The sequence below is a fragment of the Anopheles aquasalis genome, chromosome 3, assembly GCF_943734665.1.
Source record: "Anopheles aquasalis chromosome 3, idAnoAquaMG_Q_19, whole genome shotgun sequence".
Lineage (NCBI taxonomy): Eukaryota > Metazoa > Arthropoda > Insecta > Diptera > Culicidae > Anopheles > Anopheles aquasalis.
In genome coordinates, this window is record NC_064878.1 from 17060558 (window position 1) to 17077500 (window position 16943).

A 16943-nucleotide genomic window follows, 5' to 3' on the forward strand; every position below is an offset into this window, starting at 1 on the left:
CAGCAGTCTAATAAAAAGCAAATATTCCTGAAATTAGATCCAAATATCTGTGAACAATTGTCGCTTAATATGACATTTAGATGAAAAATTAACGTTTTACAGTTTCGTCATAAAACATCTTAAAAATCAGCCTTGTTTTTCTTTAAAATTACTTCCTCAGAAATGAATGAATGAATGAACATTTGCTCCCGTCACTCAGAGTTACCATGCACTGTGGGAGCACAACATTTGACCAAAATGTTGAAGTTTAAGGAACGAAGGGAATTTGGTGGCGGTGGTGAGGGTAGTAAAATTATTTTCACATTTTCCCTGAAAACTGAGCTCTTTCAACAGCTTTTTGTAAAAGTTGCACATTAAGCACAAGCACAAGCTTTAGGATACTCCACTTATGAATGATTAATTCGGGAAAAGCACGATTTTTCAACATCTTTCTTACGGTATCGTTAAACACGTTTTCAATCCTAAAGCTAATTGAATTATTGTGTTGAAAAAGACATTTTTGTACAATCTCTGAACAAGTTTTACAGTCGTTTCTTCGTACAACTAAACGATATCTGATAGTTAGATCTATCTTTGTTTCTAGGAGTTATTTTTAGAAAATATAAAAAGCATAGTAAAGAAGAATAAAAAACGAAACTATTGATATGTGATAGACATTTTTGGGCTGAAGGTTTCTATGAAAAATCAGCCAAAATCTATTTTTTTTAAGGGTTGGATAAACTTTTTTTTTTGCATACTGTAAGTTTGGCGAGCGCAATATACTGTACAAAAAATGTTGATTAGTTTTGTAAAAATTTAGTACCCATTACTTCAGAATCATAATTCGAATTGCCGAATAAACCACACAGGAAAGTATTCACAGAAGAAGGGCAAGGACTACTACCTGTACTAAGGATTCATCGACATCGCAGACACTAAGCGTGCTTCATGCACTAACCATCCTGCACCGCGGTTCCGAAGAGCGGCCGAGCTCCTTGTTTTTTGCTCTCGTGCACGTGGTGGGATCGGGCACGGGCCCGATCGGGCATCTTACGTACGAAGCTCGCCTCAAACAGCCGGTTCCGATGATGACACCCGACGACGACCGCGGCCCTCATTTATCTCTCGGGCGTCGTACGGTACGGTTCTGCCTTTCTGGTGCTGGCGTGAGCAGCGTTCTTGGCTCCGTCGGCTTGGCTTGTGTTGTGCGAACGTTCTTGGCCACGCAGATTTTGGGAGTCCAGGTACATACAATCCCCGGTGGGCCTTGCTAGGCTTGTGGCACGTGTTACAGTGGGCCAGTAGTGTGGTCGGTGTCGTGAGGTGATTAGAGAACATTCAAGCAACATTCGCTTTACTCACACAGCGGCCACCACATTTATCGTCGTTCGGCGACCGTCGTGGAGGCGCCTCGTCCATTCTTCTCTCGAGCGTCGTACGGTGCGGTCGTGTGTGCCGTGACACAACTCCTTCCATCAGCAGACCAGCCCGGTATTTTGTGCGAGCGTTCGAAACGTTCGAATACTGATTGTTGTCTCAGTTTCCAAGCACCCAGCTTGTGTGTTGTCAAAACGTTTTACAAAACGGACGTTTTGTGGTAAGTTGAGCGGTGCATTGGCCAGAGACATTCTCGGTGTTGTGCTCGGTGTCTCGTTGGATAACAATCGACCTGTTTCGCGTGTGTATCGTCCTTTCGAAAATCCCGCCGGGTGCCTGCCATCCAACCAAATCCATCCCGTGATCGTGATCGTGAGGTCGAGCAAGTTTGGAAAGAAATCTCAAAAGAAAAAGTTCAAGAAACGAGTTCAACTCTGAAGCTGCCAGAACCAGGTGGGGGGGGACAGTGTGTTCCCGGTTCCCGCTTCGTTCTGTCGTTGTCGCCAGCGTGATTGCCCTATACGGCAAGTGGTGCGCCAACGTGCCAACGTTGACTGGAATTCCGACGGTGGTCCGACGGTGCAGTGAGCGACTGTGAAAGGTTCCTCGTGACCGGCGCGCACAGGATTGGTTCCGTTTGAAGTGTGAAGAGATTTTTGGGGCGCTTCTGATGTGTGCGCGTGTGTGTTTGTTTGAATGAAATCAATTATCAGTCAGGAGCGGAACCAAGCAATCAGTGGTTATTATTGTGGGAGAATACGGGCCTCTCTGACTGTTAACCATTCCGCCAACCAGGATCCAGTTGATTCAGCCTACTTTTCCAACGAACCGGCACTGAGCTAACCAAACCGATACGGGCTTCAAGCGCTGGTCTTTAACCGGTACAGTTAGTGTGGTTTTTCCTCGAACAAGGATGATTGTGCTCTCAAACGCTCCATCCACCAGCGATATCGTAGTGTCCCCAACGAAGGAAGAGTACAAAGTGTTGGTACTTGTGCGTGGGTGTGTGTCGCTGTTGGGGATGACATTCGTCGCGACCGTCGCGAACCAGGTGATTGTGCTCGGAATCAATATCCTCCTCTCGGATTTGTGCGGTGGTTTGCGGTTTGCTGCTGGCTGTGATGGCATTTGGCCAACAGTGGCACACACCAAGACTAGCACACACATGCCGCTGCCGCTTTCCGGAAGATTCTTCACCCTTCGTTCTATCCTCCTGTGCTTGTATGTGTGCGGTTGTGGTTGTTTATGCAACATGCACTCGGCTGCGCATTACAGCCTTCGTCGGTTGTCGGCAAAAGGACTTGGCGTTAGATTGTGTTCGCCCCTCAACGGGATGATGCAATGAGCGAAAGGTGAAAGGACACTCGTTGCCTTGTGTATGTGTGCCGCAACAGGACGCAATAGAAAAAAGGAAAAAGAACGAGGTGTTATGTAGCCTTTGGCTTGCTTTGGCGAGATCAAAACATTCCCAACATCCTTCGACGTGTCAATCGGCCATCGCTCCCTGGTATCCCGGGTTTGTACCGTCGTTATTTGGCGTTATCCTGACCGGTTTCAACGCCACACTCCAGTATTCTTTCGCGGGAAGGCAAGCCTTGAGTTGAGTTTCCACGTCACTAACAACAACTTGACGTTCTGCAACGCACACGCGGCGCCTGCTGCGTTTCCGATCCGATGGGCTGTGCGCACGGCTCGGCTTTTTTCATGCTGCTAATTGAAACATCAGGGCGCTTCGATGTTTTACGTTCGATTCGTTGTTGAAGAGGGATGGTTTTTCGGTGGTGAAAGGACCAACGGAACAACAACGCCAACAAACACACACTCGCCAAAGGGGTGCCGTAGAAAGGGAAGCTGCGAGTGCGAGTGCGAGTGCGATTCATCCCCCTGGTCTCATCCTTTCGACCAACACACCTGCCCTACGGCGCCATCATCGCCGTCGTCCCTATTTTTCGTCGAAACGCCGCGTCGTCGACCTCGCGTTCGTTCTATCAACCCTTTCCTTTCCGGCCCCGGGCTCTGGCGGAAACGAAGGGGTTCCTTGAACCCCCTTTCTCCGTCCCACTCTTTCTCTCCGTACTTTCGTTCGACCGTTCGTTCTCTCTCTCTCCCGTGGAAACTCGTCGTTCTCCCGGCACGATGACGATCGCTGACACAGAAAAACAAAAACGACCACCACACACCCATGCACAGGCCGACGCTGGTAGCAGGATTCCCTTCCATCCGATTGCACCCCTCCCCTTACCCTTTGCTGGGGATCCTGGACGCCAGACTCTCGCTGGTTCCTTTGGCGTTCCGAAGGGAACGCTCGAAAGCGGAAATGATTCCCCGAGATGTTGGTGTGTGAGCAAAGGAGGGAACATTCTTCGGTTCTTCGTCGGTCGGTCGGTCGGTATCCTTGGGCTCGAATTACGAACTCTTGGAGTGTGTGTTGGTGTGAGCGCGTGCTCCACCGCACGGGCGAGGACGAGTAGAGGGGGCAAAACCACGTGCCACGGTGTTCGCGGTGTTCGGGAATCGCGTCGCGCCACGCCACGCCGCGCCACGCCACGCCATGCCACGCTTTCTCAATTATTCAAATTCCAGAATTACGATAAACAGGCCAGCAGCTGCTGCTAGCCAGGCCGGGCCGGGCCAGGCCGGGCGCTTGACAGCCATACCGTTTCGCTTTTCGTTCGCTCCTTTCACTCCATTCCATTCGTCGTCGTCGTCCTTTCCAGAACGGAGCGTTATACAACAATTGTTGTTTTGCCCAAATTGATTTATCGATCCTCCTGACCATCTCCTTTTCTTCCCTCTCCCACACACAGTTTAATATTGTGCCAAAAAAAAACCGTCGTTGTTGTTGTTGTTGAAGTTGTAGATGGTTGGTTGATTGTTCTACATCCTCTCTGGGTCCACAGGGGTCTAGATTTGAGTGCTTTCCACCACGAAACAAAATCGTAGTGACCATTGGGGTAAATTGTGCAGGCAAGTTGGAGTCGCCGTCGCGCGCTCGTCACGGGGAAAATCAATTGAAACGCGCCAAATGAGCGCCACAAGTGTTCCCACCGGTGGGTGGACACCGGTGCGGCCAAAATGGCGGCGGTGCTGGTGGTGAAGCGATCCGAAGGTCCGCTGGTGCTGCAGTTCGGTGGCCAACGGTGGCAGTAGAGTAGTGGTAGTTGGTAGTAGTTGCGCGTTCTGTGTGCGCCAGCGTTTTTCCTCTCTACGGCAGCAGTAGACGAAGAAGGATCCAGTGTTCAGTGTCCATCCAGTGTGTGTCTGTGTCTGTGGGTGTGTGGGTAATCCGTTAGTGGGTGTCATTGTCGCTCGACTACCTCATCGCTGTTCTTAACGCCGAATTTGAGGAGCAAGTAGCTGACGAGTGAGACAAGAAAATCGCGACAGGAAAAAAAATTGGCGACTTGGCAAACAACAGCGCATTCAGCATCCTGTCAGTTTGTGTGCATGTGTGTGCCAGTGTGAAACGAAGCAAGCTGTGGGGATAACGTGATATTTTAGAGCGAAGGTGGTTGCACCGGAGGAAAAGAATCCTTGGAGTGACGTAGTAGTAACGTGCTTGTGTGTGCGTGTCTGTATCTGTGTGCATTCCCTTCGATACTGAGTGTGTGGAAAGCCCCAACGACGGTGCATGGTGACGGAAAGGAGGGGCTGCATGCCATGAGGTGCTGCTGGTGCACATCCACTGGGCGATCGATGATCTTCTATCGAGAAGCGCGATCACAGCATCAGCATCACCGAACCGGGAAAGCCGCAACAGCAGCAGCAGCAGCAGCAGCAGGACCAACGTTGTGCAATCGTCGGACGAATGCGGAAGCCGCAGCAACCAGCGTCACCGCAGCCGTGTTGTGCTCCCGGGTCACCATCAGTTGCCATCTTGAAGAAACAAACACAAAACCCACAAGAAAAAAAGTACAATGAGGCCAAATAAATACGATGTAAGTATTCGTGTATGGAGGGGGTTGGAACTCTAGGATTGGGGTTGGAAGGTAGTATCGCCGTACTTCCTTCCTGGCCAGGATCTCAATAAGTCGCAGTCCGTCCGTCCGTCGAAAGGACGAACGTCGAAAGTGTTACGCAAGTCCGCTAGTAGCCAATGCGGTCGATGATGATGCCGCACGATGGTGGTCACGAGTGTCCGCCGCTGTTCACCTTTAAAAACCAAGGCGACATCTTCCCGTGAGCTGCAGCAGCACTCCACGACCACCTTCTGTCCATGTTTTTTTCGATTAAAAATTGAATTTCTCCTCACCATCTGCTGGTGGTGGTGGCGCCCTATTTTTGGCGGTATTCCTAATTATAGCGACTCCCCCGCTCCTAGCCACCTTTTTTTCCTCTTCATTCTTTTGCCGAAAAGTTGTTGCTAGCATCCGGAGGCCCACGGGGGGGTTGTGGGATACAAGCATAATGTTTAAATAATGAATGCATGACTAGCGCTGACGTCTACCGTCTAGTAGGCGGGGGGCACATTAAATGGCAAAAATGGCCCGTGCCTTCCTTCCTTCCTTTCTTTTCCTCCCAATTTCACATTCAAAAAGGGGGAATATTTGATGAAAAGAAAATTTCAATCACGTCCGCAAATGTCAGCCATGGCGGCGATGCTCTGCCCCTTCTGCTCTTCTGCTGCTGCTGATATATTGTTCTAAGGTTCTGGCCTGGCTGGCTCGATGGTTCGGTGTACACTAGCGTGCGAGACGACCGCCTTTCGGTCTTCTTCTAGACCACCCTAGACGAGTGCTCGCTCACACACGCGGACACACCCGGCGGTTGGCATTTTGTAATTGAACCACAGGCCTTTCGAGAGCATCCAGATCGGAGAATCGGGCCAGTTCGGGAAGGGTGGAGTGTCTACGTCATCATCATCATCATCGAACGTCGCCGTCATCGCAGTATGCGTGCATAATATGTGAGGGGGGTTTGCCTGCTGTGCCCTTCATATTTATTGCATTAAATTTTTATTGGACAGATGCTTATTTGATGAGAAATCTGTGCACGTGCTCCGAGTCGGTGGCGCTGGTCGTTCAATCTTTGCTGTGAAGGTCTTGTTGTGGGGAAATTTATGTATTTGTCACTCACTAGCAGCAGCAGCAGCAGCAGCAGCAAAAGTAGTACGAGTTGATGGGCGTACTTGGGTCATACTCCCTCTGTTCTGTAAAGATGACGCTGCGTCAGAGAACCTTGACAGCCTGGGAATGACAAATCTTAATTTAGGGACAATTTACAGCACTGAGTTAGTGCGATCCTGGAATGTTCTGCCGCAGAATGTTTTCTCCCTTCCCTTGATGTGTTAATGTGAATCACGTGCCGATTTAGCGACTTCGATCGAAGTGGCGGCGGAATGGATGGAATTTTAATGGAATATATCTATCGAAGGATTGCTCTCGTGGCCCTTGGACAGATGAGGGGCGCGCGCGCGTCTGTGAACCTGTTGCTGTTATCGGCATGCAAATGTAAGCTCATTAGCAGCTTATCACAATTGCTACCTAATATTGTGGCATTTTGTTGACTCCTAGAGTGGTTTTTCTGCTATGGTAAAACTGTGATCGACCATTAATAATCTCCCTAACGGCGGAGATCATCAAAACTTCCCACCCTAAAACCCACCAGGAGAGGGAGGGGGGGCTGTTGGTGTGTGAAAATCCACTTTCACCTTCACCAGGCAGTCCACAGAGCCCGATAAGAGGCTCCAAACTATTCGCATAAATCTGTCCGCTAATCGATTTATTGCCGGACGAAAAATAGCAGCCCTCAGCTCAAGCTGATAACGGCACCGCAAAAGAGGGATGATGGACGCACGCAGGGTTAGAGCAGTGGGTGGTTGTCAGTGGGGAGGGGGTGAGGGCGAACGGAGGCGTCGCGCCAAGTGTCGGTTCCGCTCACTCTCATTTCAAATGCGTAAATGATTGGCACTAATAGATAATTGAGCTTCCCTCCGTCCCTCTGGCAAGCGTGTGTCCGTATGTGTCTCTCTCTCTCTCTCTTCCTGGGGGGGTGTCTGTAGAAGGGAGGTTTGGGGCGGTATCGGGCGACAAAATGGATGAGGATGCGCCTCACCACCCCTCACCACTTTACGCTCGCGTCGGTCGATTTGTGCCAGTTTTGTGGGCCCGCTGGCTCGATGGAGAGATAACGCGAGTGGATGCCATATCGTTCGCACGCGGGTGGAAGGAGTGAGTGCGTGAATCGCGTCGTCGTATGTCGCCACGATGCTTAAGGGGTGGTCACAGATTTTTTTTAACCCATGGCGCCCAGAAGAGCCTAGAAGTAGAGGAGGTTTTGGATAAGGTAGAGCTAGTGATAAGCCTCTCCTGGTGGACGCACGCCCGATGCTCTAAGCCCGAACGTGTGTAGTGATTGTTTTCGCGGAATCGCTTGTGAAGCGGTGGTGATTGTGTGGACATTTGTTTCTATGTCCCGCTAATGTCATCGATTCGGTCGAAAAGTAGGCCATTTATTGCTTTACGATTACTTTCATGGAACGCTTTGATGACAAGTGACAACCACAACCATCAGGCATCTTGCGAAACACATTACCAACGAAACGTTACCGTCACTTTGACACTTTGCTTGACGTTTGACCAAATCAATCAAAGGGTTCACCGAACGGCTTAATTGGCCGCAGCGAGAGGGACCTTGAGCAGACAGACCGGGGATCGAAATGGCCGAACGGTTGCGTTGCGAAAGGGAGGCTTTAACCTTGAGCGAAGGTGAGGGCATGATGGCACGATCATCGAATCACAGAGCACACAGCATCCTCCTCGGCCGCGTCCGCAGGGGCGTTCGCAAACGCTAAACGCTTTTGTCTACGTGTCTAACTGACTTCCGCTTCCGCTTCAAATAAAACCGGCAGATCATGGCACCGCACCGGCTGCATCCCCTCGTTGATGGTCGGACGCGGACTTCTAACACACTCTAACCAGCACCAGCATCCAGCAGTGGATGCAGCAGCACGGTTTGCAGGCCGCGAATCGGTGGAAGGGGGATTTACTGCTGTTTTGATGCTGATGGTGTTAATGACGATCATTGTATGCAGTCGCAGAACAATTTGAAAATAGAAGGAGAACAAAACGGAGGCTGGTTAAGTGGTCGTTCGGTTAAAGTTCATGCGCCACAGGCAGTGGCGGCGTATCCTTGATTTGCGGACACATGCGGATGATCTGACTGGAGTCCGCTCGACCGATGGCCGAGTTGCAGCACCGCTCTTGTTTGGATATTATAAATACTAGAAGCGTGACAAGCGTGGCGGTCGGGGACTTCCGCGGTCGGTGTCCTGGTGCCGCGTGTGATGATGCAGCGCAATGGATGGTGTATCTGCTACGTACGTGCCATTGCCAGCTTCTAGAGGGCACCCCCCCCCCCCCCTTCTTGACATAGGGCCCAATCGTCGACATCTGACGCAATCCACTCTTGAAAAGCTGGCGAGCTCGAGTCGACCGGGGCGATGATTGAAGGCGATCGAGCCCGTGTGTTCGATTTCAGGCAGCAGCAGCAGCAGCAGCAGGCGCACCAGTTTTCAGGTCAAGTCGGCGTAGTGTGGCTGTACAGCAGCCTCAGTGCTCAGATTGCCACTGTGCCAGGGAAGGGAGACTGTGCTCCACCAACCGTGCCGTGATTTGTTGTTGTCGCAATCGATCTTCGGCGCAACAGATGCAGGGCAGCAAAGGCGAGGGGCGGTGTTCTATGTGAGTTAGGCAGCCTTGTGGTCTCGCCAACCACAAACTGCTGCGGCTCGAAGAAGAAGCGTACTAATCCAATGCGGAGTTACCCCTTGTGGAGCTTTCTTCTCTCTTTGCGTTGCACTAACGTCTGTTCCGCCTGTGGTACGTGGTTTTGCGGTTAAACCTGGCTCGCTTGGGAAAGGTACAAAGATGCTGCTGATGGCGCACTGCTGGTATCGAGCGACAGATTTACTTTTTGGGCCCTTGTCGCTCGCTCTCTCTCTCTCTCTAGAGAACGAGCTGCTGCACTTTTCCTTCGGTAGTACAGCTTGTTGTGTGCCATTTTTTGGGCTCCAGTTTCTACAAAGCACAGCGTACTGCAGCGGGCTTGTCACCAGCATCGTGGGTGCAGATGCAGCAGCAGATGGGTACGTGAGCAGAACATAAACAACTCAACGTGCTGCTGTTGCTGCTGCTGCTGCTGCGGCAACTGTCTGCTTGCCTGTAAAGTCAGTTGACGCAACACACGAGGCTTGGTTCATCGGTGGTTCCAACGGCGGAACAAGCCCTCACCAGGCGCGCTCACTTTAAAGTTTCCGCCCCGCGGGTTCGGGATCACGCGCGCGCGCGCACATGGAAGGAAAGCGCTTTGTCGGCATCATAAATGGTCGGTCGGTGGTCGTTGGCGCGTTAGGCGCGTACTCCAGAGCGCACTGCACTGCATTTCGCTGCTTCCCTTGTCTTTTGAACCCTGGCCTGGATCCTGGGGCCTGGTGTGACTGTCGGTACAAGGCACTCACAATCCATCAAGGAGCCATTCTGGCTTGATGGCCTGCGTGAAAGGATGGCAGCTGGTGTGGTCGTACGGTGCGTCGTTGCACAAGGGCTTTCGCTCTGGCAAAGACTATTCGCTAACAAACTTAAAAAGGGTACGTGGGAACCCCCACGCCAATCTCGATCCTCAATCTTTGTGTTTCATTTTTAGGTTAAAACATAACCTAGCGCGAACGGTCTCCGGTGGTGGTGGTGGCCACCAGCCAGAAAACCAACCATCGATAGCGCCGCCGCTCTACGCGTCCATAGCTCGAGTAAGAGGAGCTGCAGAGCAACGGCAAGTTCCACAAGTCGTAGAGGCCTCTGCACCGCACGCTGAGTGAAGGGAGAAGGGGTGTTGAGGGTGGATCTCTTATCGACAATTTTGTCACACAACCGTGTATATACACACAACCTTGCTGAGTCGGAGGGACTTACTCCCGCACTCGCCGTACGTCGTAGAGAAGTCCGGAGGGTGGTGGTAGAGGGCCGTGTATTGATTGTTTTTGCTCCCAGTCTTGGGCCGAGTGTGATTGCGAGCGATAAGGAAAACGCTCGTAACACCTCTCGGCCGTGCCTCTCTAGGTATAACCACGTTTGTTTGGGGGGAGTAGTACACCGGAGAGGTGTACCACCGCACCTTGGGACTCGCGGCGTGCTTTTAGTTGCAGCAGCAACCGGGGACGTGAGAAGTGAGTATTGGGGACTCGTTTTTGGGCTCCCGCAGCGCTCTTTCGTGTCACTCTCTCCCCTTTGGGTTCGTGGGTTTTTCGGACGAGGCAACAACAACACAAAACAAACACACATTACATCAATATAGTTCTCGGTAAGACGGATGGCGAGAGGCTCTTTCTCGTCGTCGTTGATAACACAGAAAACCTCAGTGCGTGTGGTGCACGCCAGGGAACTTCGGGAAGGAAATCACTACGTGGGGGGGGGGGGGGGGTTAGGTGTGATGGTGGTAATGGTAGTGTTCCACTTTTACTACCCTCACACAAACGACACCCTGTACCTAAATACGCCGCTGTTGGGAGGGGGGATTAGATGCGGAACTAGTTTGTGCTATTTTGATGGAAGAGTGTAAATTAACACCCCCCCCCCCCCCCCCCCCCCCCGGGGGGACCTGTAAATAGCTGAAAAGAGGTTCGATAAATGCTGCAACAATAACAAACTGAAGGACTGATGGAACAGTACCAACAGATGACACAGCGTTGTGGTGTCGATGAGCTTCATCTCCCGATCATCTCCGGGGCAACAGTTGAACGTGCTTACTCATTGTACTACGATGCATTCACACGAGCAGCTGTCGAATGGTTCAACGTTCAACTTGTATATAACGTTTGTGCAAATGCTTTATCAAGTCAAACGCCCATTTCGCTTACCTTAATAATGGCGTATTCTAAAAACGGATCGCGTCATAGCGCGATGCCTCGCTCGATGATGAAACTATTCGAAACGGACATCCTTGACCGCACTCGGAGAGAGAGAGAGAGAGAGAGCATGCAAGCATGGAGGCAACGGACTACGGGAGGAGCGGACGCTGTTGCAATGTTGCACTTTTATTATTACTTTTTGTACGCCTGTAACGCCTTCAAACAGTGCGCGCGCGCGCGTGTGTATGTGGTTGGCAGATTCTCGCTGCCACGTTTCCAGTGGCACGTATCAAAACGGCCAGCAAATGAACCGGAACATAGGCGGTCCGGTCCGGTCCGGTCCGGGGCTGTGGTGAGCCTCTGTACCACGCTGCGGGAGTAAATCATATGCCCGGCCCGGCATCGGCACTATCGCCATCGTTGCAGCAGCAACAGGAGGAGGCGCCTTGGTGTTAATTTATTGATATGTGAATAATTTACAGATACATTCCATCCCCCTTCCCGCTCCGCCCCGGTCACCGCTCCTCTCACTAACCTGCACCCTGGCCCGGGTCGGCTCCGGCAATCCGTTCGAGGGCCATCCATCTGATGGGCAACTAATGGGCGCTTAAACGGCTCCAGGCCAGGGCGCTTATAGTGTAAGCTTGTGAGAGAGCTATTGGATGGGCAGCGGCGGAATTTTGATGGAAGCATCAGCCTTCTCTCTCTCTCTCTCTCTCTCCTTCTCTCTTTCTCCACGGATCAACCGGACTGTCTCTGTCTGTACGTTGCTCGGCGTGACTCAGAGGATTCGATCGATACCGAGATTTCTGTGTGAACTATGTAGTGGCATCTGTAAGCTGTTGCTGCTGCTGCTGCTGGGCTATCATCGGAATGCAAGAGCCGTAGTGGCGTGCATGACGTCATTGTGGCAACACGATTCTTGGTTTAGTTACTTGGGGAGCGAAAATAAGCGAAACAATCCAGCCCTGGTTCTTGGTGGCTTGGCCTGACATGGCAGCTGGCAAATAAAACTTACTTCACGCCATTCCCTTTCGTCCGGCCAACAACAACGACGACGACGACGACGGGGAGAGGGGTTGGTAGCACTTTGAAAGTCAAATCACACGTGATCACGCGTGTGTTCCTTCGGTGGAGAGACTGTAATAAGCACTAACCACTAACCGCAGCCATCGCACTGGTGTTCGCACTGAATGCTAAGCAGCTACACCGCTGCTGGTGTCGATAAAAGGACAATCGATTATGTAACATCTCCCGGCGAACACTGACGGTGGTCCCGGCGAGTGCCAGCCATAAGTCAGCCAGTCGATGCACACGGTTCCCACGCTCCATAAATCCGAACAGTATACGGTATGAGTACAGTTGGGACCACGCCACGAATGACAAATCTGTGAGGCAGTATGGCCAGTACAACATAATCTGCTGCTCCTTCCCCCTTAAAAGCCCCCCCAAGGACGGCACTCCGAATGGGATAATAAAGTGGCGTGCGGCGTGCTACACGTTCTTAATGAAACGCCGGTCATTAAAAATAAAAGTGCTTATCAGCTGCCGTTTATCGTGCGGGACGGCCCAGCCCGGTCTCGCCGGGCTGTCTTTTGGGTCTTTTCAACATTCATCTCTGCTGTTTCGCCGTGCGCGATTCTCCGTGTCTACGATGCGTATCACTTATTCGTGACTAATTGCAACCTATAACTTCTCGCCTAAGCTGGAGACGGCTACGCTTCTCGGGGCTTCTTCCGGGAGACCAGGTGAGACGACGCTTTTATTACCACTGTTTAGTGTGGCAGATTTTAATTCTTAATTATCTGGCGGATCCTTTATCTGTTGCCCCGCGGAGATGAAACAGACGCGTCTCCTTTTGAACCCCTCCATATCCCTTATCGTGATGACGATAAATCAACGTAGAATCGAAAGCGGTGGCGGATGACGAAATGCCCTATCTATCCTTTGATCGTCACAGTGGTGTTTACCCGTAGGGCGCTACTTCTTACGATGATGCGAGTGATCAAAACAAAACCTTGGAAAAGGTTGTGAAATACAGTGGTCAAAACATCCCTGCTGGCAGATTTGCATAATTTATTCCGTCCGCTCAAACACCAGACAGACCGGAGGATCCGCGGCGGCCCGGTCAGGTTGGCAGGTCAGCTGAGATTCTTGAAGAGGGAGTTTTTTTTTTGTTGTTTCATCGATCTCATACTTTCTTCTCGGGTCACACAGCTCGCTTCTATTCACGTTTTCGAGTGGTGAATCTCCGTGAATCGGTGTCGAGTGGCGTGCAGTCGATTGCGCGAGTGTTTTTGGCACTTCCTTTCAAAGACTGGCCACGCTGCGGCAGGGCCCGGATGATGAAGAAGAACATTGGAGAAGGAAACTAGTGCGGAATGTGTCCAGCTGACAAACCCGACCAGGACGAAGCGACCAAACGAAACGTCGAGGATAAGGTCATGGCACGGCTTGGCAATCGGGAATTAAATATTAATGTCACGTGGCCGGGTTAGGGCGATAACCCGTGCGTAATTTATGCGAATCTTCTGAGATAAGCTCCCCGGAGTCTTTGGCGGTGTTGCCCGTCCCCAGTGTCTTTGGATTCGGTTGTGGAGATGTGTTCAATTTTATTTCGGCTGGTTTGGACTATCATTGTTTCGGACTTTCGCTCCTCACTCTCCTTTGATAATGTGCATGCGATGCTGAGCTGAGGTTTCTGAGGTGCAGCGGCAGGAAAAAAGGGATTGGGAAACATTATTTGGCGGGTGCATCTTTTTGGGGCGTATCCGTTGTGAATGCGGTGTGCTCGATAAGCTAATGAAGAGTAATGGTCTTCGAATGGAATAGCAAGGGCTGCAAAAGGATGGAAAAATGTTTCAATCCAATCCAGATGATGAAGAGGGCTCATTAATTTACATTTGAATAATCGTTTGTGATAGAATCAGTAGTCTGATGGAATGACTTATGAATGCACATAATGAGTAATAAAATTATGATTATTCTATCCGAGCCAGTGCGCCGGTCGCTGAGACGCTGCGGTAGCGGAAACATTAGATTGAGATAACCGCTGCCAGCCGAAGGCACCGAAGGGTTAATGAGGCTGGCATATGGCACAGTAGCGCAGCGGTTGCCAACCGTTTAGGTCGCTGCCAAAAAAGGAAAGAAAAGAAGTGAGATACAAGCGAGGAGTGTAAATAAAACAGATTGGATGGGGTTTTCCCGCCATCCGCGGAACGTGACTTCCATTTGGAGCAGGGTGTCAAGCGAAACCAAATAGAAACACCACCATCACAAGGCGAGAGGCGGGAGTTGGGTGCTGCTACGTGCGCTATAGCGGCGAGACCCAATAATCTGATCCATCCGCTCGCAAGCGTGTAGCGAGCGAGTTGCTGTCGGGAGAAATGTTGTCTATCGGGGGGGGGGGGGGGGGGGTGTCAGTGGGGCGGGGGTGGGTGTAGTGGGAGGACACATTTGTATTTGCATACATATGTCACCACCACCCGCACGTCCCGCAATGCTACGAGCATGATGATTGCCGATCGTCTGTCGGCTGTCTGTTCGGTCGTCTGGTTGTCCGTCCACTGTGGCAGACAAGCAGCAAGCAAATGCATAAGCATCGCATAGACAGAGAAAAAGGGGGTTATTCGGGGAATGAGAGCGGGGGAGCGTTGAGTGATCATGGTCGGTGATCGAGAGAGGGCGGCACGTACGAAGGAAGTGGAAGGAGCGGTGCGGTTCAGGTTAAGGCGAAATCGGAATCCGTGCCACACTGTTGACACAACCGTCCCGCCGCACGGTGCCCGCTTGCGATCCGTGGTGATCCCCCGGTGCCGAAGTGGCGAGACCACCAACTGTGGCCGTTGATTAGTGTCACGCTGGTTTTTAGCGTGGCTTCTGTCCTCTGCTCTGCGGTCCCTGCCGGCTCCTTGAGTGTTTGTTTTGACAGTCCGCGGGGAGGGCGCCCGACCATCACTCGCCTCGCCATCGAACGCAGTCGTCCTCGCTGGTTGTCCGGTGGAGCTCGATCGATCGTTATACAGCATCCAGCAGCGCCGGAGGTTGACCACTGCTGCTGGTGCTGCTGCTGCTGCTGTTGGACACTGGTAGCGGTGCTGCGGTGCTTTCGGTGTTGTCTCTCCCTCTCTGCATTGCGGACAAACAAACGGGTAGCAGCAGCAGCAGCAGCAGCAGCAGCCGCAACCGCATCAGCAGCTTTTTATTGAAATCATTTTGTCGGTTGCCACCGTGTGCACAACGGGTTGTGTGCGGTCAGTGCGGTCTGCCGATTGCCTTGACGATTCCGGAGTGGGTGGGGGAACTGCAAGTGGTACCTGTATTGTGGTTTAGATACAGTACGTCTCGAGCTTTTAGCAGAGAGCACACCTGCGTGATGTCTGGTTTCGTGGTTTACTTCCTTACTATTCCTTAATCCAAGTTTTATAGTAATAGTAAATAGTAAGTGACTCTTCTTTTGCGAGTGTATTGGTGTGCAGTATTTAGAGTTCTTTTGAATAAAAAATTCAATTTTTTTTTAGGAAATGCATAAGCAGTGCAATACTGCAAAACTACTGTCATAGGCAATACTCTGGCAAACGGAACCACCGCCTAGCCATAAGTTCAGGTCATGTCTATACCGTTGCGCAAACCGTTACACATCAATCCCGCAATTGCTCCTGGTTTTCCCCTATTTTTTAATGGAACCAGTTTCCCACTGGATGGTGTGATTTGGAATGAGATTTGGAATGGATATTGATACTCACAGTGAGCACAGCAACAACAGCAGCAGCAAAACAGAGTCATTCCGGGTCATTCTAGTTCCGCCTTAACGTGCGCAATTCATCGAGCTAGTGCCACGCGCTAATCTTAATCATATCTTTGCCCCATTTCGGCCGATGATTCACGCACGAGTGGGACCAAGTGGTGACCCAGTGTACCCGATACAATTGACACCATCGGACGACCAATCGAAACCGTACCGTCCGGGACGAAGCGTTGCCTCGTGGAGACCAGCGGATCGTGGCTAGTGGCTTGTGCAATCCACTTTTAGAACTCGTGGCCCCGTGGCTCGTGCGAGCCGCAACCTGGACACGATGGCCCGAGTGCGATAAAGCGCAAGCGGGCAAGCAGGAAAATGAGGGTTCCTAGACCCCCGGGGGGGTGGAACCACTGGTAGGCAATTTTGCCTTTGCCACGGTTAAACACCATCAGATATTAATAATTGGAAGCTGCTGGATGCTTACCCCTTTTGGGTGGCGCTGCGCTTCCACGCTACCCAGGAGTGGCACGGGGAAAGGAAGCGTAGGGACTTACGGCGTGAAGCGCAGGTGTCCATCATGTGGAAACACACTGGCATGGAGAACGTGTGCCACCGAGTGGATTGAGCGCCACCAATTGAGGAACGCCACCAGTAGCGCCCATATCGGTTAATCGGCTTCATCGTCCTCGTCGTCTTCGTCGTCGTGGTTGTCGTCGTGGTCGGTCTCATGAAGTTGTTGATGACCACGGGACGACACCCGTCTCCTCCAGTGAAGGGCGAACGAAAGGGGTTTTGTGCGCTGTGGAGAAGTAGTTTTCTGCGCACCGCCACGACACCACGCCTTGGTTAAAGGGTTGACCGTCGATATCGACGGGTGGTCCCCCATTCTGTTGGCGGAAATTAACTTGAGGTTAAGCAGCAGTGGCACCACCGGGCATCATCGTCCATCCCCATGTGTGCAGCAGCAGTAGCTGAGTGCACCGAAGCATCGACGCACCTTAG

At 51.5% G+C, this 16943-nt stretch overlaps 1 protein-coding gene across 3 annotated transcripts in view; it reads left to right on the forward strand.

Annotated features, from left to right (window-relative positions):
* Nucleotides 1-1105: 1105 nt before the first annotated feature.
* LOC126577971 (ecdysone-induced protein 74EF) overlaps nucleotides 1106-16943 on the forward strand; it is a 65233-nt gene continuing 49395 nt past the window's right edge. Inside the window, exons 1-2 of one of the 3 annotated variants that reach the window (XM_050240078.1) lie at nucleotides 1106-1223; nucleotides 4257-5294. In XM_050240078.1, coding sequence (XP_050096035.1) covers nucleotides 5293-5294 — 2 coding nt within the window. In that variant the 5' untranslated portion in view covers nucleotides 1106-1223; nucleotides 4257-5292. Of the gene's footprint in view, nucleotides 1224-1390; nucleotides 1577-4163; nucleotides 5295-16943 lie in introns of those variants that run through there. The other 2 variants (XM_050240077.1, XM_050240075.1) reach the window with 2 other exon arrangements.